The 27,717-nt window shown below is 41.8% G+C and overlaps 1 protein-coding gene across 1 annotated transcript in view; it reads right to left on the minus strand.

Moving 5' to 3' along the window:
- The window catches only part of CDH11 (cadherin 11), a gene marked incomplete in the record, with an annotated part of 315,442 nt that overhangs the window by 22,756 nt on the left and 264,969 nt on the right, over window positions 1-27,717 (minus strand). Inside the window, 6 exon segments of the mRNA XM_029608176.1 lie at window positions 1,643-1,906; window positions 13,382-13,405; window positions 13,408-13,498; window positions 14,112-14,233; window positions 14,411-14,547; window positions 17,471-17,724. Coding sequence (XP_029464036.1) covers window positions 1,643-1,906; window positions 13,382-13,405; window positions 13,408-13,498; window positions 14,112-14,233; window positions 14,411-14,547; window positions 17,471-17,724 — 892 coding nt within the window.

The raw sequence follows: 27,717 nt of genomic DNA on the forward strand, positions 1-27,717 counted from the left end.
GAACGAGGAAACCAGGAACGGAGTCAGCGAGGATCATGAACCAGGAACATGAGGGAAATCTCTAGGAGGCAATGAGTACTCGACCAGCGAGGAGACCCTCGGCTCTGACCTCGGCTTGGTATCCTGATCTCCTGTCTTCTGTCCGTCCTGACCTCCGCGTGTTCTCTGGCTTCTACTTGTCTTCAGCCTGCCCCAACTTCTGGCTTGGTTTACCATGTTAAATCACTGCTGCCCGCTTTGACACCTGGACCGTCTCTGTTCTTCTGGATCTCCGCCAGCCTCAACTCAGACCGCCTACTGGACTCTCCCTGCCAGGAGACCTTTGCCTAAGTCCTGCTGGCCCCGACACCCAAGGACTCAACCTACAGGGAACGAGGGCTGGTAAAGGTAAAGCTCCAATCTGGTCTCCTGCTCCTGCACCGCCTCCCAGCTAAGAGTACCATTAGAGGGCCTCCCGTCGGTGGATCCATCTGCTCTCAAGCCGGCTCAAGGGTCCACAAACCCAACAGCTGGTTACTGAGCCTTGATGGTTGATTACTTGATACACAAAAGGCATAGGCAGTCTACCGTGCCTTTAAGGTATCCCAGAATGTATTACCCTTATAACAGAGTTTGGGGTTTATATATATATATGTATATATGTATATATACTGCATATATATGTATGAAATTTCTCAATCTTAATGGCCACTGTGTCTTGAAATAAAAAACATTCTGATCAGAATGCAGCAGCTGGCAGGGGGGACAACAATCTGAAAAGGGAGAGGGATGGGCTTCTCTACCATTTATTCTCCTGCTAGTCCCTCCCCCCCCCCCCCCCTATGCACCAGGCAGCAAACCAATTGCATCTTCATGCAAGGCTGGCCACTGTATGGCTGCATGGCATGCTGGGAAGGAACCCAGAAGGAGCTGTGCAGCATGGTCGCCTCATGAGTGTGTTTGTGGGGGGATTAAGGTGCTGCTACCAATGCCATAATATCCCACTGAGTACCTCACGACTGCAAACAGATGTGCCGGGCCAGGTGAGTCACCAACATGCCCCCTGACCAAAGGAAGGGACAATCCAGCATTCCACAGGGGGAAAAGGAGAAGGACTGCATATCTATTTCCTTCACTGCTGGTGCACCCATAGGCACGGCGTCCACCCACAAAATTGGTGGCACCTTCATCTATTGTAGCTAGTGTTTTGGTTATTTGCAAAACTTGATAGTATTGTTCTTTGCTGGTGAGGTTTTATAAGTTTATGGATTTGAATGGGAAATTATTGGTTAACAATCAAAAAATGGTAAGGAGATACATTATCAATTAATTAATTAATTATGTATTTATACTATGCAATTTCATCTATTACAAAAAAATCTTGCTCCCTTGAAGAAAAGAATGATGTACAATTCTGACAGCAAAAGTCATGGCTTAGGCTTAATTTTAACCCCATGCAAAAGTTTACACAAAGAAAATTACACTTGTTAAATGATGTGCAGATATTGCTGCAAGACCTCTTGACCCAGTCCTTAAATATAGCCCCAAAATGTTTAGGAAAGTGCAATTATGAAATCATGTTCCAGAGCAAAATTCTACATACTAAAATGTGACTCAGATTGACTATGTCAACTTCAACAATATGTATGGCATGTTTTCTTACCCAATAATATCACAATGCAAGCAAGAATGGCAATCAAAGCTCCGGTGCTAAGTCCAGCATTTAGGATGTAGGGTTCTGCATTACAAGATGGTGGAGAATCATCATTTGTACCATCGTTAGTACAACTGCAGACACGAATAGTGAGGGTATTGGTGCTGCTCATTGCAGGGATTCCACCATCATCTATTACAATGGGAAGCAGGTATACATCTTGCTTGTGTCTACTAAGGCCTTTCTGTTTAACTTGGATACTTGCTGTATTATCTGTTCAAACAAGATAAAAAGAAGGAAGCATCAAACCAGTGGTTATTTCACAATTTTTGAGCATCTTTGTTGCATTGACTTGAGTAAGGATGCACAAGAGTTTCTTAAAATAATTCCTTCTTCTTTTCATTGTAACTCCAGAATGATAGCATTATTCCTATATCTTTTTTCTTGTGTAGGTGAATTAGTTTTAATTAAGATGAGATTAATATATTCATAGCAAATCCCCATTTGAAATGAAGCAAAAAAAAATTTACTGCCTGCATGTTTTCTGAGGGACTTTTCCACCTATAAATCCAATTGCATTAAGATAACCAGTATTCTCTTGTAGATACAAAACTTTCAGTATAACCTGTTCTAACATCAGTGAAGTAAACACAAAAATAGCAGGCATGATTAAGTAAACTTGGTATTGCCTACAGCAGTGACAGTATACTGTTGCAAAGGTAATATTTGGGAAGAAAAAAATCTAACCATGTAACTCCATTATTGCAAGAATTACATTGTTTACTACTTGCTTCACAAATTCAATTCAAGATCCTCTGTTTTAAATTAAAGCTTTATGTAGCGGTTCACCTTCACATCTTAATAACTTCTTCATACTTCCAAGAGCTTTTGAAACTCCCATCACCTAGGGAGATTATTTTTTAAAAGACTCATGATACAAGTTTTTCTATCTTTGCATTGGCATTTTGTAATTCCCTATCGTTTGTGCTCGGGCTGGAAAATGAAAAACCTTTCATATATCACTAGGGATGAGCTTTTGTTTTATTTTCTTTCATATCATTTTTAAACTGATATGATAAAAAAAAATTCACAAAATTTCATTTTTTATATTTTTCATTTAGTGCACACTATTTTAATTTAATTCACAATATTTTGATTTAGTGCACACTATTTGGATAAGTGCACACTAACAAATAGGCCAATTTTCAAATTTTGTGCAAGTAAAAAATAGCACTTCCATGCATAAAATAGCACGTACATGAATACATGCTAACTTCAAAACTGTAACTTACACATTCCAATTGAGGGTCACAAGTATCTTTGTGCAAATGAGAAAGAGGTGTGCTAAAATGAAACGCACATATTTATCTGCTTATATTTACTTCTGCTCAATAACTGGTATAAGTGATCATAAATATTGCTAAAGTTAAAAAATGACTAGGTAGAGGATCTGAGTGCAGTACCCCTGACTTCAGGCTGAAGAGCCTGAAGGGACTTCATGAACTGCAGATGGACTGGGAAAACTGGTAGACTATTTGGTAAAACTGGTTATTTCATTGCCGCACGCATGTTATAAAATACCCTGACTTACATGTGTAAAAGCTGACTTATGGGGGTAAAATCGTAAAATTAACACAATTAAAATCTATAGAGTGAATTTTAAAAGCCCTACGGGCAGCAAATCTGGGAGATACATGCGTGACTGGGACGTGTGCGGAACGTGCTTATTTTAAGAGACCCGCAGCCATACACATATCTCCCGGTATGTGCATTGGAAAGTATTTTGCAAAAAGGGGTGGGCTGGGGTGGGGCATTGGAAGGGCATGAGCGGGCCAGGACAGTTCCATTAAAGTCCGAGTTGTGCACAAGTACACGGCGGGATTCACAGACAGCATAAGTTGCTGCTGCTATGGACTGCGGGTAAATAGTAAAATAAAAAAATCTAGGGTAGTCAGCGGAGTTTTAGGGGTCGGGGCTAGAAGGGTAAAAGGGAGACAGGTTAGGTAGGGGGTTTAGGAAGTCCACTCCTTTACAGGGGTGAACTGGGAGGAACCAGGAAAATAGGCCCTAATGCATCACTGCACGCATCTACTATAATCCCCCCACTTATGCACACAAGACGGCATTTGGGCGCACATGCACTTGTCAGTATAAAATCGTGCATGCTGGTAGCGGATTTTATAACATGTGTGCACCGGCAAACAGCACATATGTGCGCCCATGCGCGACTCTAAAAATATACCTTTATGTTTGTATCTTTTTAAAATTGGAAGTAAAAATATGTGGGTATATAATATATGCAAACTTATCTTGCTATATTCTGATTTACCCAGCTAAATAGTAGCAGACCTACATAGCCAAATACATCTGAAAAGCATTACTTTTCAGATACGTGCTGGTTATAAAATTCTGTAACAACTTTGTGCATATATGGGCAGGAGCAAGCAGTTTTCAAAATTATTGTCATAGTGCGCACTAAAATAAATAGTGCACAATAATGGTAACTTTCATAGTGACGCATGGGTGCACATGTGCATACATTCATCGGCCCGCAGGCAGGGAAGAGAACAATTTTATATGTGCATATATGCATGCATGTTATAACATATCCTGACTGTGAGCATACATGCGCACATTTTTAAGTGGATGTGTGTCTATGCGCTCAAATGCCGCTTCTACCGCGTAAGTGGGAAGATTTTAAAAGACACGCGCCAACGCCATTACCAATTTTACTAGTTTGTTCCCAGTTTGCCCAGGCAAGAGATAGTACTTTCCAACCCACCTACTTTAATAGCCTCCCTTCTCTCCAGTTAGCCCTGACTCTTAAAACCCCGCTGTTGTGTTAAGTTGTTTTTATTTTCCAACTTACACACCATCCATAGCAGAAGTAAAGTTACACAGCAGGGTACCCTGGCGTGCACCTGTGTGCGCAAGTATTTATGCAAACATTTCAAGATGAAATCCAGGAATGCCCATGCCCCACCCACATCACGTCCAAAACAAGGCCCTTTTTAGAAACTTTTCATTTGTGCACATACTGGGAAATAAGCACCTACATGATCAGCTTTAAAAATCCACTCGGCGCAGGCCTGACTTGAATACGTATCTCCCAGTTTTGGAATGTGCCAGGCTTTTAATATTCACCTTTTAGATGGAAACTTTCAAACCGGCACGCATGCACATGTTTGCATGCACACGGCGGCCCACACCCAGGGTCGCGGCTTTTATTTATAACCTATGGGGTAGATTTTAAAAGCCCTACACTTGCCCCATCAGGAAGATACATGCATCTCTCACGCCAGCACGTGGGGTGTGTATTTTAAGAAATGCCCATGGACACGTGCATCTCTAGGTACGCGCACAAAAGAAAAGTTCCAAAATGGGGTGCGGCGTGGACATGAGGCGCAGCATGGGCATTCCGGGAATTTAAATGGAAACCAGCACGTAAGTATTTATGCACGATGGGGCCCCTACCACGTAATTTACTTCTACTATAGATGACATGTAACTTATCAAACAAAAACTACTACGCTAGTCAGTAGGGTTTTAAGAGTTAGGGTAGGTAGAGTAAAAGAGAGGTAAGTTAGCTGGGGGGGGGGGGGGGTTTTAGGAAGTCCTATCCTGTAACTGGGCAAAGTGGGAACAAACTGGTTTAACTGGTAATTGTGTTGACGCGCGTGTATATTAAAATCCCCTCACATAGTAGAAGAGGCACATGCGCTCATCCATATAAAATGGCACATACATTTACATGCGTCTAGCCAATTTTATAAGCTGTGTGCATCTACATGTGCATGTTTTAAAATGGCCACATCCATGGGCGTGCGCCAGCATAAGGACATTTATGGACACCCTTGTGGCTGTTTTAAAATTACCGTCCCAATGCACATGTTACAAAATAGCCTTGCCTTGCGCACGTGTGTCAAATTTTAAGTGGGCTTGCATCTGTGCGCACAAATCCCCCCTCTACCCCATAAATCAGAGGATTTTAAAATGGCTGCACGCTGATGTTATTTCTAGTTTTACCAGTTCATCCCCAGTCCCTCAGTGAAGAGAGACAGGTCCTCCAACCCACCCCCTCCAAGTTTCATAGCCTTCACTCCCCCCCTGTTATTCCTGACCCTTAAAACCCCACAGATCTGCCTAGTTTGTTTAAATTTAAACTTACACAGCATCCATAACAGAAGTAAAATTATACAGCAGGGGTCTTCGCCGGGCACCAGGGTGCATAAGTAACTATTTACACATCTCAGATTTCTGCCCCGAAACACCCAAGCCCCTCCCAGACCACATGCCCATGCTCTGGCCCCCTTTTTTTAAAAAACTTCAAGATGTGAGTGCAGCAGGGGATATGCGAGTATCTTGGTGGCTTTTAAAATCTGGCTGGTGCGCGCGATTCCGACTTATTCACACGTCCCCTGATTAATGCGTGCATCAGGCTTTTAAAATTCACCTTTAAAGAATTAACAAATGAAAGAAAATGAGAAAAAGGGGGACAATCAGAAGAAAACAAAAATAAAATATATATTGATGGACACACCCCTAACATCAATCACTTTGGTACAAATTCTGTATTGCACTTATCAAACGTGATTTTATGCATAAGCAAGAACTATTCATTCTTTCTGATCTGCATACACCTAAGACAAATACAGCATGTAGAATAATCATATTATTTAGAAAAATAGGAGATCCCTTTCATAACCTAAAGTAAATAAACCACATTTGGAAGTAGACCAACATTTATGAGGTTATAAGAATATGAGAAAAATTACAAATATGGCATTGAAGCAATAAAGCATATAACAAACTGAATACTTCCGTGACATAGGGGCCTATTTTCTAATAGGTCTAAATGTGCTAATGCACATTGTTGCAAATAGACCCCATTGACATTATTGAAAGCTGCATTAAAATTGACCCATTAACTCGTGGATTTTACTGTGGCTTAGTAAATCAGCTCCATCGCTACTACTAATGAGGAGTCAAGTGAATTATAAATTTTTCATGTTTTGTCAGATTTGAAATTCAGCTCTGCACATGCCACAGCCTACGTTGTGCATCTAGTTGGGAATTCAGATACATTGATTTATGCACATAATTTGGGTAGATTTTTAATTTGTGTTAGGAATTTGTGGACATAATTTGGGAGGATATTCAAAGGATTTTGCCAAGGAAATTAAGCAACTGAAAATTCCCTCAATGGCTAAAAGTATATGAACTATTTCATGGCATGAAAACGGGGTAAGCCTGAGAAGTCTAAAGGCAGGGAAGGAATAGTAGGTGAAGATTTTATTTTGAAGTCCCTGTGCATAATTTATCACGTGTACCTTGCACCTGCTGTACAATAGGTGCCATGTCCATGGTTATTTTTGTACTGGTGATCCCTGCTGAACCTCATTTTCAAAGGGAAAGGATGTGGAGAGTCTCCCTTTGAAAATGATCTTGCATGTCATTTGTGGACTTTTTTGCTGCCTGGGAGTGTTGAAAAACTGCCCCCTTAAAACTCAAACTGGATTTTAGCTTTTAAGCCTAAATCGGATGAAAATGTATACATTTTAAATGCCTAGTACAGCAAGGTATGAGCTCTTTAGACATCTGAAAAATTGAAAATTGGGGTAATTTTTTTCTAAACTGAACATGGAACCTACAATGCCTACTTAGCTGGGTGTCTAATTTATGTGCCGGATAAACTTAGTGCAAAGAAACTGGATTTTGAAGATTCTTTACAAACTAATTTCAGATTGGTGGCACCTAAAACTGAGGTTAGGTACCCATTTCCTGACTATGAGTCATTTTCAAAGGGATTCTATGTAGATACATAGCATACAAGCACATAAGTAGCATGAATTTGTGTATATGCTGTTTTATAAACATCAACAGTACGTGCGTAGTTTCAGTTACGTGCATACATTTTACTGGCATAATAAAGGGGCAAACTAGGGGCGTTCCTTGTGAGCTTAAGAAGTATGCATGGAAGTTGCTAATTTATAGGAGATATACCTGTAGAAATTATCAAACTTATTTGTACAAACGTTTAGAGCTGCTAATTTAGTAGTGCACATTAGGGATGTGCAGAGCAAAATTTTATGTTCATATTTTTTATGTCCGAAAGGGGGTCCCACTTGCGGCCAATATGGACATAAAAAAAAATCCAATGAGTTGGGTATATGTACATATGGTGCAAAAAAAAAATTTAAAACCCCCTCACCCTCCTTATATCCCCCCCCCAGACTTACCACAACTCCCTGGTGATCGAGCGAGGAGTGAGGACGTCATTTCTGCAATCCTTGGCGAGAAGCATGTGACGTTGGTGGCACGTCGAGTGACGCGGCGTCACGTGATTCCCGGCGAGTTCGCGCCGGACGGCTTCGTTCGGCCCCAAAAAGAACTTTTGGCCAGCTTGGGAATCACGTGACGTCGGCGTCACGTGATTCCCGGCTCGTTCGCGCCGGACGGCTCGTTCGGCCCAAAAAGAACTTTTGGCCAGCTTGAGGGGGTCAGGAGGCCCCCCCAAGCTGGCCAAAAGTTCTTTTTGGGCCGAACGAGCCGTCCGGCGCGAACTCGCCGGGAATCACGTGACGCCGGCGTCACTCGACGTGCCGCCGACGTCACATGCTTCTCGCCAAGGATTGCAGAAATGGCGTCCTCACTCCGCTCCATCACCAGGGAGTTGTGGTAAGTCGGGGGGGGGGGGGGATTAAGGAGGGTGAGGGGGTTTATATTTTTATTTTGGCTCAACAATCGCGATTTCCCACATATCGAACATATCTATGTTCGATATGTGGGAAATCCGATCGTTTATGTCGAATCAATTTTTTAAGTAAAAAAAAAAAATGAGTTGCGTTTCACTAATGCGGTCAATCCGAATGCACACCCCTAGTGCACATGAAATCGGACTTGTCTGTTGTCTGCAGTTTTTGGGTGGGAGACCTGGGTGGACTGGTGAGGGTTCAGGGTGTCTAGGTGAACAAGAAATGGACTGGGTGAACTGGTGGTGGTATTGGCTATTTGCTGATTTATAGTACGAAAGCAGGTTTTTTCAACAAATTATGCACAAATACTTTATAAAATACCTGCTTCCACTTATGAATCAGAGTCATGAAACATGCATACATGTTTTTGCACCTAAAATAGATATGCATATGTTTATAAAATTAATAGAGTAGCTATGCACTTTCAATGCATTACAATTATTTGTGCCTACTGCAGGACAGTATATAAAATACTAGAATACATTGCCACCTGTTCACTTATACACTCAAATGCAGTTCCACAAATAGGTTTGAAAGTTAAGCTACCTGGTTTTAAAAATTTAGCCCCTAAAGTTTTTTCTTAGATTCTAGAAAACTGATTGTATTCATTTTTCTGCCTTTCATTTTTTTGCATTACATGTTGTATATGTAAAATAGTGTGTTATCAGAAATGATGTGTCCCATAGCACTAAAAAATGTAGGTTGTATATAAATCCACTAAGGAAAGATGGTTTCCATCAGGTAGATTATAGGGTATGCAGCCCAAATGTTTTATTTTTTCATTTTATGGCTATTATTTTTTCATTTTTCAGTTCACTTAAAGGTGAATTTTAAAAGCCCAGTATGTGCCAAATCGGGACATGCACACACATGTAGGGCTTACACGAACCCACAGTATTTTAAAATCTGCCTACATAAGTATGTATCTCCCGCTGTGCGCACATCTCACTCAGAATCAAAAAAGGGGTATCGTGTGGGCAGGGGCACTGGCATTCCAGGGTGAGCAAGAGATGTGCATGCAAATACTTACGCACCTGGGCGTGCACCCCGGTCCTGGTTGCCGGTAACCTTTACTTCTGCTATGGAGGAGGTGGAAGTATAAAAGCAAAAAAAAAAATTAAATAAATTCCTGAGGGGGTTTTAAAAGGTCTGGGGTAACTGAGGGGGAGTACAGGCTATTAAACAGGGGGGGGGGGGGAGTGTATAGAGGACCTAGCTCTATATGGGCAAACAGGTGACGACTGGTGAAACTGGTCTTGGCATGGATGCACGCTGGTTATACACGGTTAAAAGCATGGTTGAGTGCACCTACTTGCAAAATTAGGCACATACAAACGCATGCCAAGGCTATTTTATAATATATGCATGAAGGTGTGCGAATGTTGTAAAATTGCCACAGCCCTGGGTGCACACCAATACACACATGTAAATGTGCCTCTTTCAAAGTTATCATTCTATGGGGGGTTTTTTCAGTTTGGTTCATTTTTTCAAACTGAAAAACAAAATTAAATGAAACAAAAACCCTAAAACAAAACAATTAATCAAAAATGGGCCTCCTGGTGACCTGAACGCAACCTCCCACCCTACAAAAAGCGAACCTGGGACCCAGGCCTTCTTGGCTGGACATCCCCAACCCCCTCTCCAAACCCTAGCCCACAAAACTAATCTGGCCCAGGCTCAGCCAAGACCAGCCAAGGCCTGCCTGGCCCTTCCCCATTTTAAATCTGTCAAAATTGGGAAGCTTCCACCCCTGTTTCTAATTATCCCCTTCCCAGGTCCTGAGTGATAAAGGGCAGGAGCGAAGCCCACTCTTTCCTTCCTGTGTACTGGAAAATAAAAAATGGAGCAGTCCACCTGGAGGCCTCATCATGAGAAGAACTTGCATGCATTGCCTAAACTGCATGCAAGCATCTCCTGCATATTCATTATGGATATTCTGTAACCTGACTGGCCTGTGGCACTTGAGGACTGGAGTTGCCTACCTCTGTGCTAGCAGATGATTTTGTTTATTGGTACTATGTGATGAGATGGGATAAACGTGCAGCTAGAATTAGAAACAGGTGACATTTCAAGAACATTTTAAGCCATTATGTGGAAATGTCTTTGTTATAAAAATCCCAAACTTAAGGCAAACTGTGTGGTTTGTTTACACGGTATAATGGAAGTAAACACCAATAAAAAAAAAGTGAATAAATGCTTTATCACAGCACGAAATAACTCATTATCTAATGCTGTTTTATGCAAAAGAGTGTCTCAGTTGAGAAACTTGGTAACACAGTAAGCTATTAAATAAGGCTGTAGAATGTGATTACTTCTTTTTGATTACTGCAGTATGTAATTACTTTCAGGAATCAGCAAAAGAAACTCTACTAACGATAATTATGTGAGTATATTCACTTTAAAATTGTCTAACAGTCCCAAGGACTGAGGTTTTCATTAACTTAGCTACTACGTTAATAAAGCTATTTTTCTTCTCAACAAGCAATTTCCAAAAGAAGTATAGTCATAATACAAAGATTGCAGTTCCACAAAAATTGAAAAAGGAACTTTCTAGATTGATGCAGATTGATTTGCAAGTGTTTGCCATATTCCCTCTATAACAGCATTCAGAGTTTGCAGATTTATAAAGCTTTTTATTTTCTATAGAACGAATGGGAAAGAAAGATGTAGCAAACCAGGCCCAAAATATATTAATGTAGAACATATTTAACTTTACTATAAATTGAACACTTTTAAGCAAAGGGAACAAAAATAGCTAATATGCACAGTACTGAGTCAATGTAATATTCATTTGTATATACTGAAGGATGAAATCAATTGCCTTATAAATGAGAGTGACTGGATAACCTAATGATTAGTGCAAAGGACAAGGAATGATGTCACTGAGGTTCAAATTCTGCTTGTTTCACTGACATGTCTTGTCATTTACATCCTGTTGATTCAGATACCCACAGTGAGTACATCTTTTTGAAGTCGTAGATTCATTGTACTTGTGTGTAATTTGTTGTACACTTCTATTGCTTAAGGGGCTACATGAATGCTGAAATAAATAAAATGATTCAAAATGTTATCAATCTTAGAGAAATTATGTAGATGCTATAATACGGATTCTAAGTTACTATTGGTTCTTATTTGAGTGTTACTAGTAAGTGATACAATTGCACTGTACTTCTTTACAAACTTAGCTGAGCTGAATTTCACATTTTGCCATGTGTTGCTTAGTCACTTTTTTCATCTGAGTTGGAGGAATGATTTGGAAGGGATTCAGCAGCCTGCTCACAATGCTGCTGAATATATTAGAAATAGATTAACCATGCAACATTCCTAAGTGCAAAGTTTAAATTTATTTACAGTTTTATACAATGTAGATAGTCAGGTTCTCTTCCCTTTAACCCACCCTCCTAAAGTGCTCATTCTCCTGTACCAGTCCTAGTACTTCTTCTAAGAGAGGCCTGCTCAGAGGTCACATTGCCTTTGGATGCCTTTTATTGATCCTGCAGCCAATCGGGTGGAGGTGGAGGTAAAGGATCTATTATACAACCCGTGTGCTGCAAGTATAACTGTCATTTTCTGCTTGTAGTTCAAGTAGAAGAGGTGGGGGAGCAGGGACAGCCATCTGTTAGGTCAGCTGATGCTCCCACACTGCCACCAGGACTGTGGTGATGCAGCACACAATTCTATCTTAAGATATGCAGCTCTAGCAGGATCATCTCATTTTTATTTAAGATTTGTTGCTCATCCACAGTCAACTGGGCCGGTGTCATGACTCCCTCCATATACTTCTCAACTTTGTCATCTTTTTCCTGAGAGTACCTCCTCCAGTTTTGCATCCTGTCATTACTGATGAGGAGGCTGAATGATGCAACTCATCAGGGATGTCATCTTCTTGAGGTTCCTCAGACACTTCTGGATGAAAAGCCAGAAGCTGGTGTTCTGTTAGATTTTCTTCTTTCATGTCTTCCTCTGCAGACGACTTACCCCTCTGCAGAAACTAGACTCCTTCTCCCCAAGCTGGTGCCTAAAAGGACCAAGACGTGTCTCAACCCTGGTGTATGCTGAAGAAAAAAAAGAAAACATGATTGTTAGACTTCATGCACCAAAATACTATAAGTACTTAGACTATGCTATTTCTCACATGCTAGGCTCCCTGTAGCTATGGACCCTACCTAGAAGAAAAGGACAAACACTAGCATTTTGGAAGCCTCAGGTCAAAGAGCATTCCCTGTGGAAGTGGCTTCAGATGGCTAAGCCTGAGGCTGAGAGACCTAAACATGAGGTCTGGCTTGGAAGAAAGGTCGGGGGAGGGGGCTATGGACCTGTATTTAATTGAAAGAAGGATAATAAGTTTGGACAAGAGTTGTAATGATGAGCACAATGGAAAAGGGAGTTCACCAGCACAGGAGGCAAAGAGCATGTTAGAGATCCTTCTTTATGGCCTAGACAAATTTATAGAAATGAAGATGAACTGTACAGGCCCTGGAAAACTGGGTCAGTCTATAGCTCTACAAGCAAAATGCATAACAGATACAAAATCACACTACTCACTCTCATCCTTGCAAGTGCTGATGGGTCAAAGTCTCCTAGGCTTCTCACTGCCACATCATTCAATGTGGGCAGAACCTCTTGTTCTTGTCTGGTGAGCGAGACTTGCCATGATGACTGTGGTGAAGGTTGATAGCTTGCTTTGCCTTGGCATGGTTTTGGAGGTTCATTCCCTTCCTCCTCAGGTCCTCTGTAGTCATGCACACATTTTTCCACATTTTTTGCTTTTGATAGGCATTATATTTTTGCATCTTAGCCCCAAACAAAGCCCTTTCATGCCTAAGCACCTCAGATGCAAGCAGGTCCATCTCTTGAGCAGAAAAGTTGGGTCAAACTACTGCCTGCTTTGAGTCAAAGATTTTTCCCAATGGGTTGGTTAGGGCAAAAATATCTTATTAAATAATGTTTGTACTCTTTTCAGTTTTATTTTCAGTTGACATTTCATACAAACCTTTGTTGTCTTTGAGTGTAAATTTGGATTACGGGCAATTTCAGAAGGTAAAGTGAAGATAAGTCTTGGTCCATTGGCTGAATCATCCTTGTCTACTGCACTAATTGTCATAAATGGCTGTAAAAGAAAAACAGTTTATAAGGAAAGGTCATTATTCAGTCTGTCAAATCATTTATGCTTTACTAATGAGGAGGGCAATTGTTATACTTCCTGTGGTGCTCACAGACCCACGGGTACATTGTACCCTGCAAACAAATTTATAAAGTGAAACCTCACCCTGTGGAGTTTCCCTTTGAAAATCTGGTAGAGGGTCAATGTAATAGGGAATGTTACCCTGCTTTCATTAGAGGAAAAAATACATGGCATAAAAAGTTGTGATGTTTTCAAATTGAAATTCCATTCCCTGCATGTATTTTATGGGTCCACCATATCCCGTCCCCAGTATCACCGATTTTCCCCATGAGGATGAGTATGCACGCTGTGGACAATGCATGCAATGTTTTACCTACATGCACGGGATGGGGGTCAATTTCAAAAGGGCTTTTTCCATTGCATAACACCTGTTTAGCCATGGAAATCCCTTAGAAATACTGTCCCCACTATTTTTTTATAACGTGATTCATTTTGGAAGCAACTCTTATTTAGAAAAAGAGAACACAAGTTAAACTGTCTTCAAAACAGATCCAATCATGCTATGTTTTGTATTAAATGTATTTTAAATATAGTATACCTGACTATTCTGGAGATTTTCACAAACAATTCCTTCTTTTGTTGATCCTAATTCTGGAGCATTATCATTGACATCAAGAACTTTGATTGCTACAGGAACTCTGGATTCTTGAATTCGGTTGTCTACATAAACAAAAGAAAACACAAAACAAAATAATTTCCCACAAAACACTGGAAATGGAGTAGGCCTTTATGTGATCTTCAGTTTAAGACCTTATTTATAGCCACTACTTTGGTAGTTTACATTGTTGTTGAAAGAAAATAGGTTCAATGAGTCTAGACTGTAAGTGGAATACTTACGGATTTCATTTGCAATGACAGAGATGTTGTGCCAAACAACTTCCTCCCTATCAAGGGCTTTTGTGGTTTTAATGATACCATCTTCTGGATTGATACTGAAAAATCTGTCGAGGTCAGTGTGTCGATCGATTGAATACCTGAAGAGGATGAACATAGTAATTAGACAAGAGGTTTATTAACCGGCCTGATGCTTAAGTGTTTGTTAGATATTAAAGATTAATTGCAAGGTAGTTTCCCAGCAGCATGCATGAGAAAATTTGACTGCTAATGGAATTTATCAACTTTTAAAGGGAAATGTATTTTCATCACTTATTAATGTCTACATGTAGGAAATATTTTGCCATATCAGAACACTCAGGAAATAATGCTAATGTAAAAAAAAGTTCCAAAATGCCATACATTAGAAACCTCAGAGAAGTCAATGAAAAAAAATTATACTATGTGCAATATTTATTATATCCATTTGCCTTCTGAATATTTATAGTGAGGATATCCTCAGCATCAGGTTACTAGAACCCACAGACTTCTTAGACTATTACACACTTGACCACTTGCCAGAATTGTTTTCATATATTTAATTATTTAACTGTAGATTGCTGTACTGTTTTTTTTTAATCGTTCAAAAGCTTCTACTATTTAAATCAATATCTTTTGTTACAGCAAACTAAAGATACCAACAACATTTAAGCAATTATGCCAATGGCTAAGGGCACCTCTTAGCAATGAATGTCCTAATAACTTAGTCTGGTTTTGAAGTTAGCCATGAGGACATTTTATGATAGGGATGAGCATTTATTTGAAATGAATAAGGAATCTGAACCACTGGTACTTCTGAAAACCCTACAATTTTGGGGGGTTCTCACTGTGGGAAATAGTGTGCACTAATTCTTGAAACAAAATAAAAAGAAGGAAAAAACCCATCCCACAAAATGAAATTCATCTAAGAAGCCCCACCCCACAACGAAGCAAAATGAACCAAAATAAAAATGTACGGCCTGCACACCCTTAATGAATGATACAGATTTGTACACACCTGATTTCCAATGTATGCAAATGTATCTCATGCATATTTAGTTTAATATCCTAAAAGTCAGCCCAGTTAGGTGTGCCTTCAGTGCAGTGTTGAGAACCACTGATTTAAACAGAAGCACTGAAGCAATTAAATGACTCCATCCCCGCCATAAAACAAAATGAAAAGTGAATCCTGCACGCTCCTAGTATTTAGAATGTCTTCTACTACTGTGAATAAGAAATCATTGCTATTAGATTATGAATTCACTACAAAGCAATGGCATTTTTAGAATCAGGGGAATGGTTCATAATAGTAGGTTCATATCTCGGTACATGTTACAATTGTGAAAGATAACATCGCTGGGAAAAAAATAAGATTAAAGCCAAGATGAGAAGAGACAAGAAGTAGGCAAGGTTCTATTTTAAGCATAGTAGGAAGTACTGCAGCTTTAAGAAGTCCAAATGACTGAACCAGTCCAGATGTGTTTTTTATACAGAGACCCTGGGACAACCCTGCTCTTTCCCAATCAACGTACCATTAATAAAAACATAACACCATAGATGACCATGAATTAAGTTGGATGGAATGGCCACAGCCATTTATTAGATGCCCTAACAAGGAAATCTAATTTGGCTGCCGAGTCCTGCAAGTTCATTTACACTTCTCATAGGGTAGGTGCCATCTGCCATGTGCCTGCTGATCCGTCCTAGCTAATCACTCCAAGATCTCGCCTCCCATGAGCCTTAATAGATGTTATCATTCAGGAGAAGCCCCTGCAAAGTCACCACACAGCAAGCCTACTGGAGCTTCTCAACTGACTGTATTTAGCTGACATGCCCCATCACCAGGCCTAGCATCTTTCCTTTTGAAAGCCACTCTGTTGTTGCAGGAAGTGGTCCAAGCCACCATTTTATATTGGCATCCCTTAATTCTGGACAGAAGAGGGTAAGGCATGATCATCAGCCGGACTTTAAACCTCCCACCAGTCCTTCCCTCTCCACTACATCACTGTGCACTGCCTCCTGCCAATCTCATGGCCCAGCACTGTCGCATCCAAGTGCCATCAGCTCCCTCAGAACTGGGCCAATTGGGAGGGGGGTGTCATCTGCTTTCCAATGCTGGAGAAGTGTCCCCGCACTCCTCCTCCAAACAAGCTGCTATGAGGAAGACGCTATGTCAGGAGTCAGCCCTGTCTCGGTGCACCATCCCACTATTACCCAGAGCCAAAGTGGGGGTAAGTATGGGACCAGAAGCTATCCAACCAGGTGCTTCAGATGCATGTTATTGGTGGCACCCACACATCTGTGCTGGGGGGTTCTCTCATAAGCATCTAGCTGAAAGTTAATAAGTAAATACATACTTCTTCTAACAATTGGCTCATCTTCAGAAACCCAAGAAAAAGATAGCTAAGAACATAAGAACATAAGAAAATGCCATACTGGGTCAGACCAAGGGTCCATCAAGCCCAGCATCCTGTTTCCAACAGTGGCCAATCCAGGCAATAAGAACCCGGCAAGTACCCAAAAACTAAGTCTATTCCATGTTACCATTGCTAATGTCAGTGGCTATTCTCTAAGTGAACTTAATAGCAGGTAATGAACTTCTCCTCCAAGAACTTATCCAATCCTTTTTTAAACACAGCTTTACTAACTGCACTGACCACATCCTCTGGGAACAAATTCCAGAGTTTAATTGTGCGTTGAGTAAAAAGAACTTTCTCCGATTCGTTTTAAATGTGCCCCATGCTATTTCCTGATCAGCTATAGCAAGATCTTTTCTGATTATCAATGTCCAATATTGCAACTCTTCAGGATGCACCATGCCAGTTCAATATTTATATGTATATTAGCAAAATGATATCACACATTTTCTTTGTAGACCAATTTTTTATTTACCAATGATCCTATTTCACATCAACTGAATTAATTTTATAAAATGATCAATATTGTATTTGAACTGTAAATTGTCATGAGTCCAAAATGCAAATACACACCATGCCTATGATTAACTATTTGTTCTTTGCAAATGATAGATTGGTATAAGCTTACCTTATAGGACTATTAGCTGCATCAGAGTCTTTGGCATGAACTCTACCAACAACAGTACCAGCTGTTGTATTCTCATGCACTTCCATAAAATAAATGGGTTCTAAGAAAATGGGTGGTTCATCGGCATCTTCCACTGAAACCTTAACAGTCGCAGTATCCTTAAATGGGCCTCTGCTGATAAAACGAGTATCGAGATGTCCATTGGCTGCCTCTACTTTCATGCTGTATAATTTTTTGGTTTCGTAATCTAGGAGCTAAGAGAAACAAGAATTCTATGAAACTAGATATGGAAATGTCATAACTGCATTGACCAATCCATGGAGAAAGCAGTCTAGAAATGTTTTAAATAAATAAATACAGTCATACATAAATAACAACTATGTTAAAAAAAAAACCCACCCATTGACCTAATTTTTAGTGATACCATATTTTTTGTGCCATATGCATACTGTTTGAAGCAGTTTGTATTGCAAATGAATGAATCACGTCAGGACTTACATGTGTCCATGAAGTTGCAATATGTAACTAGATAAATTCACTTTAGTGAATTTTCACAATATGTGCATATTGCTAGAATTACAAAGAATTTATTTTATTCATAAAATAGTCATATTATAGTATGGTATTTGTTAATGGAAATGTTCTTAGAAATGTATCCCTAAACATGTATAGACAGATGAAAGAATGTATGCTTTGTTGTTACAAATTGTCAGTTTAAGCAATACTGGTCCTTTTCAAAATATTTCATAATGGACCTGTTGTCTACCAAAGCTAAATATGCGATGATGAGAGAAAATCAGAACTCCATATGTGCCACGGTAAAACTCAGCTACTTAGCCAGATAAAACCATTTGGCTAACTAAGGCCTAGATTTTCTAACCTACCGTTACGGCATGAATTGCGCGGTACAGGGGGGCAAAGCGGGGGGGCGGGCCTGCGAAAGCCGGCAGCGGTTCGATCGCTGCGGGCTTTCGCACCCAATAGCGCCATCATAAAAGGTGGCGCTATTGGGCGTGAAATAGGCAGCAAAAAGGCTTCTTACCATTTCGCCATCCACACTGTCTTTGCAGCGTCCACCCAGGTGCCACCCCGACTCCTCCTATTCTGTTCTTGATGCCGCCCCTTTTTAGTGATTGCACGCGAAAGGGACTTTTCGCATGCTATCGCTTTGAAAAATGACCCCTTTATCCCTTATATTCATCACTAAATATGTCTATCCAGATAACTTTTTGGCAAGGCTAGAGGATGACCAGATTTATCTGAATAAGTTATCCAGCTGAATATCAGAGTTAGCCAGATAAGTTAGAACTCTGATAAGTTATCTGGCTAACTCAGCTCCTCCCATTTATGCCTCATCCCGCCTGCGGGCTTAACTATTTAGCAGGATAAATAGTTATCCAGCTAAGCAGTGGCTGCTAACACCGGGCACATATCTAGCTACTGCTACTTAGTTGGATAAGTCAAAACATATCCAGCTAAGTGGTGCTGAATATGGAGCTTTAGAGTTTGCTTGGAGAATTATTTAAAAAATATGGGGAATAGAAAAACTTATTGAAGAAAATGAAGTATAATTTTTGTTTAAAGAATGTAGAGTCATTTAATATGGTTATTGGATGTTGGACTCTCCTCCAGATTGTGGAAAATGGAAATATTGGGGGGAGGGAAGAATAAAAAGTGTATTTTATATTATAGTTTCATATGCAACCAGATAACTATATAAATGTCCTTGAATGAAAAAACAGTTTGATTACAAAAAATATATATATATCTTATACTAAAGATTGGTCATTTTATACTTAAGGGTCGATTTTACGATCTGCATGTGTGCATCCATGTGTGCAAGGTTCCGGGCGTGCGCACATGGACGTGCCAATTTTATAATATGTGCACGTCACCGCATGCATGTTATAAAATATGATACCTGAGCGCACATGTGTGCCTGATTTTGTATCAGTGCACACATGTGCGCAAAGGTACCCACTCGAGCACACGGGGAGGGTTATTTTTTAACACAAGCAAGGTGATGTGATTGGGCCTTTGCCCAGTTCCCTCTCAATCCACTTCAATAAAGTAGCGGACTGGGAAGGAACTTCCCTATCTCCCAAACTAACTTTCCTCCATTTACCCCTCTCCACCTCTCCACCTCGACCCCTAAACCCACCTTAACTATCCTATTTTTTGGTTTCAGAACTTACGTGCTTGATGGAGCAGGAGTAAGTTTCACGTGCTGGTAGCCGGCCAGTGTGTGCGTTTGACTGGGCAGTGCCTAATGACACAGTCTCAGTTAGCTCCCACCCCACCCCTTTTCATGAACCTGGCACTTCCACGCGTACCAGCAGATACATGCGTGGCCGGGCCATTATGAAAATGTACTCGGCACACACACAGCCCGGCCACACATGTATCTGCTGGTATTGGCACACTCCAGTATTTAAAAATTCCCCCATAAGGATTTTTCCAATAGACCCAAAATGGGAGAAAAGCCTTGATTTTAAAAGATCCTCACATGTGTCCATGTGCACACGGTTCCTGGTGCGCATATGGACACAATCATATTATAACATGTGCATGTCGGCGTCTGCATGTTATAAAATGCGATATCTGCATGCACATGCGAGCTGCATTTTAACATCTGTGTGCACGTGCAGGAGGGGGATGACATTAAGAACATAAGAACATGCCATACTGGGTCAGACCAAGGGTCTATCAAGCCCAGCATCCTGTTTCTAACAGTGGCCAATCCAGGCGATAAGAACCTGGCAGGTACCCAAAAACTAAGTACATTCCATGTTACTGTTGCTAGTAATAGCGGGTGGTTATTATTTAAGTCAACTTAATTAATAGCAGGTAATGGACTTCTCCTCCAAGAACTTATCCAATCCTTTTTTAAACACAGCTATACTAACTGCACTAACCACATCTTCTGGCAACAAATTCCAGAGTTTAATTGTGCGTTGAGTGAAAAAGAACTTTCTCCGATTAGTTTTAAATGTGCTACAAGCTAACTTCATGGAGTGCCCCCTAGTCTTTCTATTATCCGAAAGAGTAAATAACCGATTCACATCTACCCGTTCTAGACCTCTCATGATCTTAAAGACCTCTATCATATCCCCCCTCAGCCGTCTCTTCTCCAAGCTGAACAGCCCTGACCTCTTCAGCCTTTCCTCATAGGGGAGCTGTTCCATTCCCCTTATCATTTTGGTCACCCTTCTCTGTACCTTCTCCATCACAATTATATCTTTTTTGAGATGCGGTGACCAGAATTGTACACAGTATTCAAGGTGCGGTCTCACCATGGAGCAATACAAAAGTACATGCAGTGATGCAATTGAGCCTTTGCCCAGTTCCTTCCCAGTCTTCTCCAATTAAGGAGTGGACTGGAAGGGAACTATCCTAACCCTAATGCACAATCCGTCCTCCCTCTTCCCCTCTTTTCGCCTCCCCTAAACTTCCCCTAGCTTTCCCCTTTTTTTTATTTTAATACTTGCTGCCCATCCTGATCAGAAGTATCTTCCACATGCCGGCCAGCTGCTGCCAGCATGCGCTTCTCTGGGACAGGGCCTAATGGCCACTGTCCCTGCCAGCCCCCGCCCCACCCCTCCCTGCACAGATCCTACTCCCCACCCCACCCCAGCACTTCTGCACATAACAGGGGTTACGTGCATGGCTGGGCCTGTTTTAAAAAGCTCGCGGAGCGCACAAGGCCCGGCTGCGCTCGTAACCCCCGTTTTTTACGTGGGCTACTTGCTAACTTCATAGAGTGCCCCCTGGTCCTTCTATTATCTGACAGAATAAGTAACCAATTCACATTAACTTTTTCAGGTACTTTCATGATTTTGTAGACTTCTATCATATCCACCCTCAGTCTTCTCTTCTCTAAACTGAACACTCCTAACTTCTTTAGCCTTTCCTCATAGGGCAACCGTACCATGCCCTTATCATTTTGGTCACCCTTCTATGCACTTTTTCCAGTGCAGTTATATCCTTTTTGAGATGTGTTGACCAGAACTGCACACAAGGTGTGGTCTCACCAAGGAGCGATAGAGGCATTATGACATCCTCCGTTTTATTTGCTATTCCCTTCCTAATAATGCCTAACATTCTCTTTGCTTTTTTGATTGCCATAGCACAGTGAGCAAACAATTGCAATGTATTATCCACTATGACGCCTAAATCTACTTCTTGGGTGAAAATTCCTAAGAAGAACCTAATATTGTGTAATTACAGCAAGGGTTTATTTTTCCCTATATGCATCACTTTGCACTTGTCCACGTTAAATTTCATCTGCATTTGGAAGCCCAATCTTCCAGTCTTGCAAGGTTCTCCTGCAATTCATCACAATCCACTTGAGATTTAACTATTCTGCATACTTTTGTGTCATCCACAAATTTGATCACCTTACGCATTGTACCCCTTTCCAAATCATTTATAAATGTATTAAAAAGCACCGGTCCAAGTACAGATCCCTGAGGCACTCCACTATTTACCTTTTTCCACTATGAAAACTGCCCATTTAATCCTACTCTCTTTTTCCTGTCTTTTAACCAGCTTGCAATCCACAAAAGGACGTCACCTCCTATCCCATGACTTTTTAGTTTTCTTAGAAACCTCTCAGACAGGACTTTGTCAAATGCCTAATGAAAATCCAAATACCCCACATCTACCAGTTCAACTTTATCAACATGTTTGTTCACCCCTTCAAAAAAATGTAGGTTTGTGAGGCAAGACTGCCCTTGGATAAATCCATGTTGGCTGTGTCCCATCAACCATGTCTATCTAAATGTTATGTTATTTTATTCTTTATAACAGTTTCCACAATCCCGGTACTGAAGTCAGGCTCACTGGTCTATAGTTTCTTAGATCTTTCCCCCCCCAGGATGTGCCAAAGTCAGGAGATACACATAGAAGTTGGGCCAGTGTTTGCTGACCAGATTTTATAAAGCATGCATGTACTCTTGTATCTCCTGGTACGTGTACAACATTTAAAAAAAAAAAGAGGGCAGGGCATGAGCATGGTCTAGGCAGGGCATTTAACCTACTCATAAATATTTATGCGCACAAACACGCACTGGATTCCCTACTGCGTAACTTTACTTCTGCCATGGATGGCATGTTAGGGAAGGAAAAAAATTGTCTAGTCAGTGGATTTTTAAGGCTAGGGGCTAACAGGGTAAAAGGGAGGCTAATAACTAGGGGGGTTAGGAAGTTCTACCCATTACCTGGGCTAACTGTGAATGAACTGGGGAAACAGTCGGTGCACATATTTAATAAACTACCCCTACTTTCATGTTAGTGGCGGCATTTGCATGTACATGAACACGTCCATATAAAATTGTGCGCACATATATGCGCGTACAGCCTATTTTATTCCATGCATGCATATACGTGCACATGTTATAATTCAGCTGCATGCTGTGGTGTGAGCTGGCATATATGTGTACATCTGTACCCAGGTGACTGTTTCAAAGTTACCGACTAAGAGTATATATATAGTGGCTTGGATGGGATATCTGTATTCAGTAGGGATGTGAATCGTTTTTCAACGATTAAAATTATCATCCGATAATTTTAAAATCGTCTTAAATCGTTAAAGAACACGATACAATAGGAATTCTAACGATTTATCGTTAAAAAATCGTTAATCGGGTTAGTATGCGCTAACGGGAGTTAGTGCGCACTAACCGGGAGTTAGTGCGCACTAACCGAAAATGATACAAATTGACACTTTTCAGGTCAGTTAGGAATGAATATGTATTCCTATTGGCTGGCTGCCCTCTTATTTATTGATGTTACCAAGGTTCCCACTGAGGTGATGGTTGGGGGGATGGGAAATGGAAATGGTTGGTAGCTTGACAAAAAAAGTAATGTGATCAGTCAATGTGACTAGAACTTGTGCCTATCATAGAAACATAGAAATGACGGCAGAAGAAGACCAAATGGCCCATCCAGTCTGCCCAGCAAGCTTCACTCATTTTTTCTCTCATACTTATCTGTTTCTCTTAGCTCTTGGTTCTAATTCCCTTCCACCCCCACCATTAATGTAGAGAGCGGTGATGGAGCTGCATCCAAGTGAAATATCTAGCTTGATTAGTTAGAGGTAGTAGGGGTAGTAACCGCCGCAATAAGCAAGCTACACCCATGCTTATTTGTTTTTACCCAGATTATGTTATACAGCCCTTACTGGTTGTTTATCTTCTCCCCTGCCGTTGAAGCAGGGAGCTATGCTGGATATGCGTGAAGTATCAGTTTTTTTTTTTCTCCCCTGCCGTTGAAGCAGAGAGCTATGCTGGATATGCATCGAAAGTGAAGTATCAGGCACATTTGGTTTGGGGTAGTAACCCGCCGTAACAAGCCAGCTACTCTCCCGCTTTGTGAGTGTGAAATCCTTTTTTCTTCTCCCCTGCCATTGAGTTATGCTGGATATGCGTGAAGTATCAGTTTTTCTTTTCCCCTGCCGTTGAAGTAGAGAGCTATGCTGGAAATTCGTGATGTATCAGTCTTTCTCCCATGCCGATGAAGCAGAGAGCCATGCTGGATATGCGTCGAGAGTGAAGTATCAGGTACATTTGGTTTGGGGTAGTAACCGCCGTAACAAGCCAGCTACTCCCTGCTTTGTGAGTGTGAACCCTTTTTTCTTCTCCCCTGCCGTTGAAGCAGAGAGCTCTGCTGGATGTGTGAAGTAACAGTTTTTCTTCTCCCCTGCCGTTGAAGCAGAGAACTATGCTGGATATGCATTGAAAGTGAAGTATAAGAATGGAGTGATCAAGCTAGTTGAAAGGCATCAGGAATAGAGGAAGGTGGAGGTAGTAATTTGGTTTATTTGGTTTGGGGTAGTAACCACCGTAACAAGCCAGCTACTACTCCCGTCTTTGTGAGTGCAAATCCTTTTTTCCACATTTCCTCTTGCTGTTGAAGCTTAGAGTGATGTTGGAGTCACAGTAACCATGTGTATGTTTATTGAATAAGGGTATTGTCTCCAGGCAGTAGCCATCATTCTGGCGAGTCACCTACTCTTCATGCACTGAGCAGGGATACGGCACTGCACTGAGCAGGGATACGGCACTGCATGCAGGAAGATCACAACACTCCCGGTATCAGGGTTAGGGCACTGTGTGCAGGAAGATCACAACACTCCCGGTATCAGGGATAGGGCACTGAGTGCAGGAAGATCACAACACACCTGGTATCAGGGATAGGGCACTGCGTGCAGGAAGATCACAACACTCCCGGTATCAGGGTTAGGGCACTGTGTGCAGGAAGATCACAACACTCCCGGTATCATGGATAGGGCACTGCGTGTAGGAAGATCACAACACTCCCGGTATCAGGGATAGGGCACTGCGTGTAGGAAGATCACAACACTCCCGGTATCAGGGATAGGGCACTGTGTGCAGGAAGATCACAATACTCCCGGTATCAGGGTTAGGGCACTGCGTGCAGGAAGATCACAACACTCCCGGTATCAGGGATACGGCACTGCGTGCAGGAAGATCACAACACTCCCGGTATCAGGGATACGGCACTGCGTGCAGGGAGATCACAACACTCTCGGTATCAGGGATAGGGCACTGAGTGCAGGAAGATCACAACACCCCTGGTATCAGGGATAGGGCACTGCGTGCAGGAAGATCACAACACTCCCAGTATCAGGGTTAGGGCACTGTGTGCAGGAAGATCACAACACACCCGGTATCAGGGATAGGGCACTGCGTGCAGGAAGATCACAACACGCCCTGTATCAGGGATATGGCACTGAGTGCAGGAAGATCACAACACCCCTGGTATCAGGGATAGGGCACTGCATACAGGAAGATCACAACACTCCTGGTATCAGGGATAGGGTACTGCGTGCAGGAAGATCACAACACGCCCTGTATCAGGGATATGGCACTGTGTGCAGGAAGATCACAACACTCCTGGTATTAGGGATAGGGCACTGCATGCAGGAAGATCACAACACTCCCGGTATCAGGGATAGGGCAACTGTGTTGCAGGAAGATCACAACACTCCCGGTATCAGGGATAACGCACTGCGTGCAGGAAGATCACAACACTCCCGGTATCAGGGATACGGCACTGCGTGCAGGAAGATCACAACACTCCCGGGTATCAGGGATAGGGCAACTGAGTGCAGGAAGATCACAACACCCCTGGTATCAGGGATAGGGCACTGCGTGCAGGAAGATCACAACACTCCCGGTATCAGGGTTAGGGCACTGTGTGCAGGAAGATCACAACACACCCAGTATCAGGGATAGGGCACTGCATGCAGGAAGATCACAACACGCCCTGTATCAGGGATATGGCACTGCGTGCAGGAAGATCACAACACGCCCTGTATCAGGGATATGGCACTGAGTGCAGGAAGATCACAACACCCCTGGTATCAGGGATAGGGCACTGCATACAGGAAGATCACAACACCCCTGGTATCAGGGATAGGGCACTGTGTGCAGGAAGATCACAACACTCCTGGTATTAGGGATAGGGCACTGCGTGCAGGAAGATCACAACACCCCTGGTATCAGGGATAGGGCACTGCATGCAGGAAGATCACAACACTCTGAGTATCAGGGTTAGGGCACTGTGTGCAGGAAGATCACAACACCCCTGGTATCAGGGTTAGGGCACTGTGTGCAGGAAGATCACAACACTCCCAGTATCAGGGATATGGCACTGAGTGCAGGAAGATCACAACACCCCTGGTATCAGGGATAGGGCACTGCCATGCAGGAAGATCACAACACTCCCGGTATTAGGGTTAGGGCACTGTGTGCAGGAAGATCACAACACTCCTGGTATTAAGGGATAGGGCACTGCATGCAGGAAGATCACAACACCCCTGCTATCAGGGATAGGGCACTACATGCAGGAAGATCACAATACTCCCAGTATCAGGGATAGGCACTGCATGCAGGAAAGATCACAACACTCCCGGTTTCAGGGATAGGGCACAAGTTCTAGTCACATTGACTGATCACATTATCTTTTTTGTCAAGCTACCAAACTGTTTCCATTTCCCAACCCCCATATATTGTCAATGGGAACCTTGGTAACATGAATAAATAGAGGGCAGCCAATAGGAATACGTATTCATTTCTTAAACTGACCTTAACTGACCTGAAAAGTGTAAAATTGTATCATTTTCTGTTAGTGCGCACTAACAATGGTTAGTGCGCACTAACTTCCTGTTAGCGCGCACTAACAATGGTTAGTGCGCACTAACTTCCTGTTAGCGCGCACTAACTCCCGTTAGTGCGCACTAATCGGAAAAACCAATTTTTTAACTAAAAAATTGTGCCAAACACGATTTTCTTCTCCTGCCAGACGATTTTGCTCGTTAAGATGATCAGGCACCGATTCACATCCCTAGTATTCAGTGAGTTGGATCTCAATGAGTTTGACTTATCAGTGAAAAAAGAATGAGTAGGATCTATTTATGAAGGTAAAATTCGAGGAATGAGTTGGACTTATCAGGGAAAGAAGAATGAGTAAGATCTATTTATGAAAGCAAAATTGACAAGGAATGAGTTGGAACTATCAGTGAAGGGAGGTCAGAGAAGTATATATATATATTCCATGCATATAGATATACAGTATATATCCAAATTTGCATGTAGATGTGAGCATGGGGTTTGGAAGGGGTAGAACAATCATATGAAATATTATACCAGGATTTGATGAAAGGAGCAAGGATGCTACTGACAAAGGATTTGAAGGGTTTAGGGAGGATACAAGGGAAGGAAATCAACTGTATAGTAAAAAGTGCTGTATTTTGGGAGAGGTTGAGATTTGGGGAAAACCGGGGAGGGAACAGGTAAGGCAGGTAGGGTGGATAAGCTTTCTGCAGAGGTTGGGAGCATGCTCAGTAAGATATAGACTTTAATACTTAATGTGGGCTGAAGGCTGATTTAAAGATCCATGTTTTCAGAAGGTAACATGATAAATAAATAAATGGCTTGCTAAAAGGTCACAGTGCATAGGAAATATGAACGGGAGGTCTAAGTTAACTGTTACATTCTACAACTATTAGAGCACATTGTAAGCCCTATTCCTGTGTAAGATCTTTGCACTCAGGTTGTAAGTATTATCTACCTTATAAATGGGCTCTGACCGACGGCCCGCAAAGGGTGCAGTAGAGAGCAGCTCTACCGCGCATGCGCGGACATGTTGGCCAGAGTTTGCCTGTTGACAAAAATGGCGCTGGAGGACCCCGTAGCAGCGGCGGTGAGGATCCGTATCAGAGG

The sequence above is a fragment of the Rhinatrema bivittatum genome, chromosome 7, assembly GCF_901001135.1.
Source record: "Rhinatrema bivittatum chromosome 7, aRhiBiv1.1, whole genome shotgun sequence".
NCBI lineage: Eukaryota > Metazoa > Chordata > Amphibia > Gymnophiona > Rhinatrematidae > Rhinatrema > Rhinatrema bivittatum.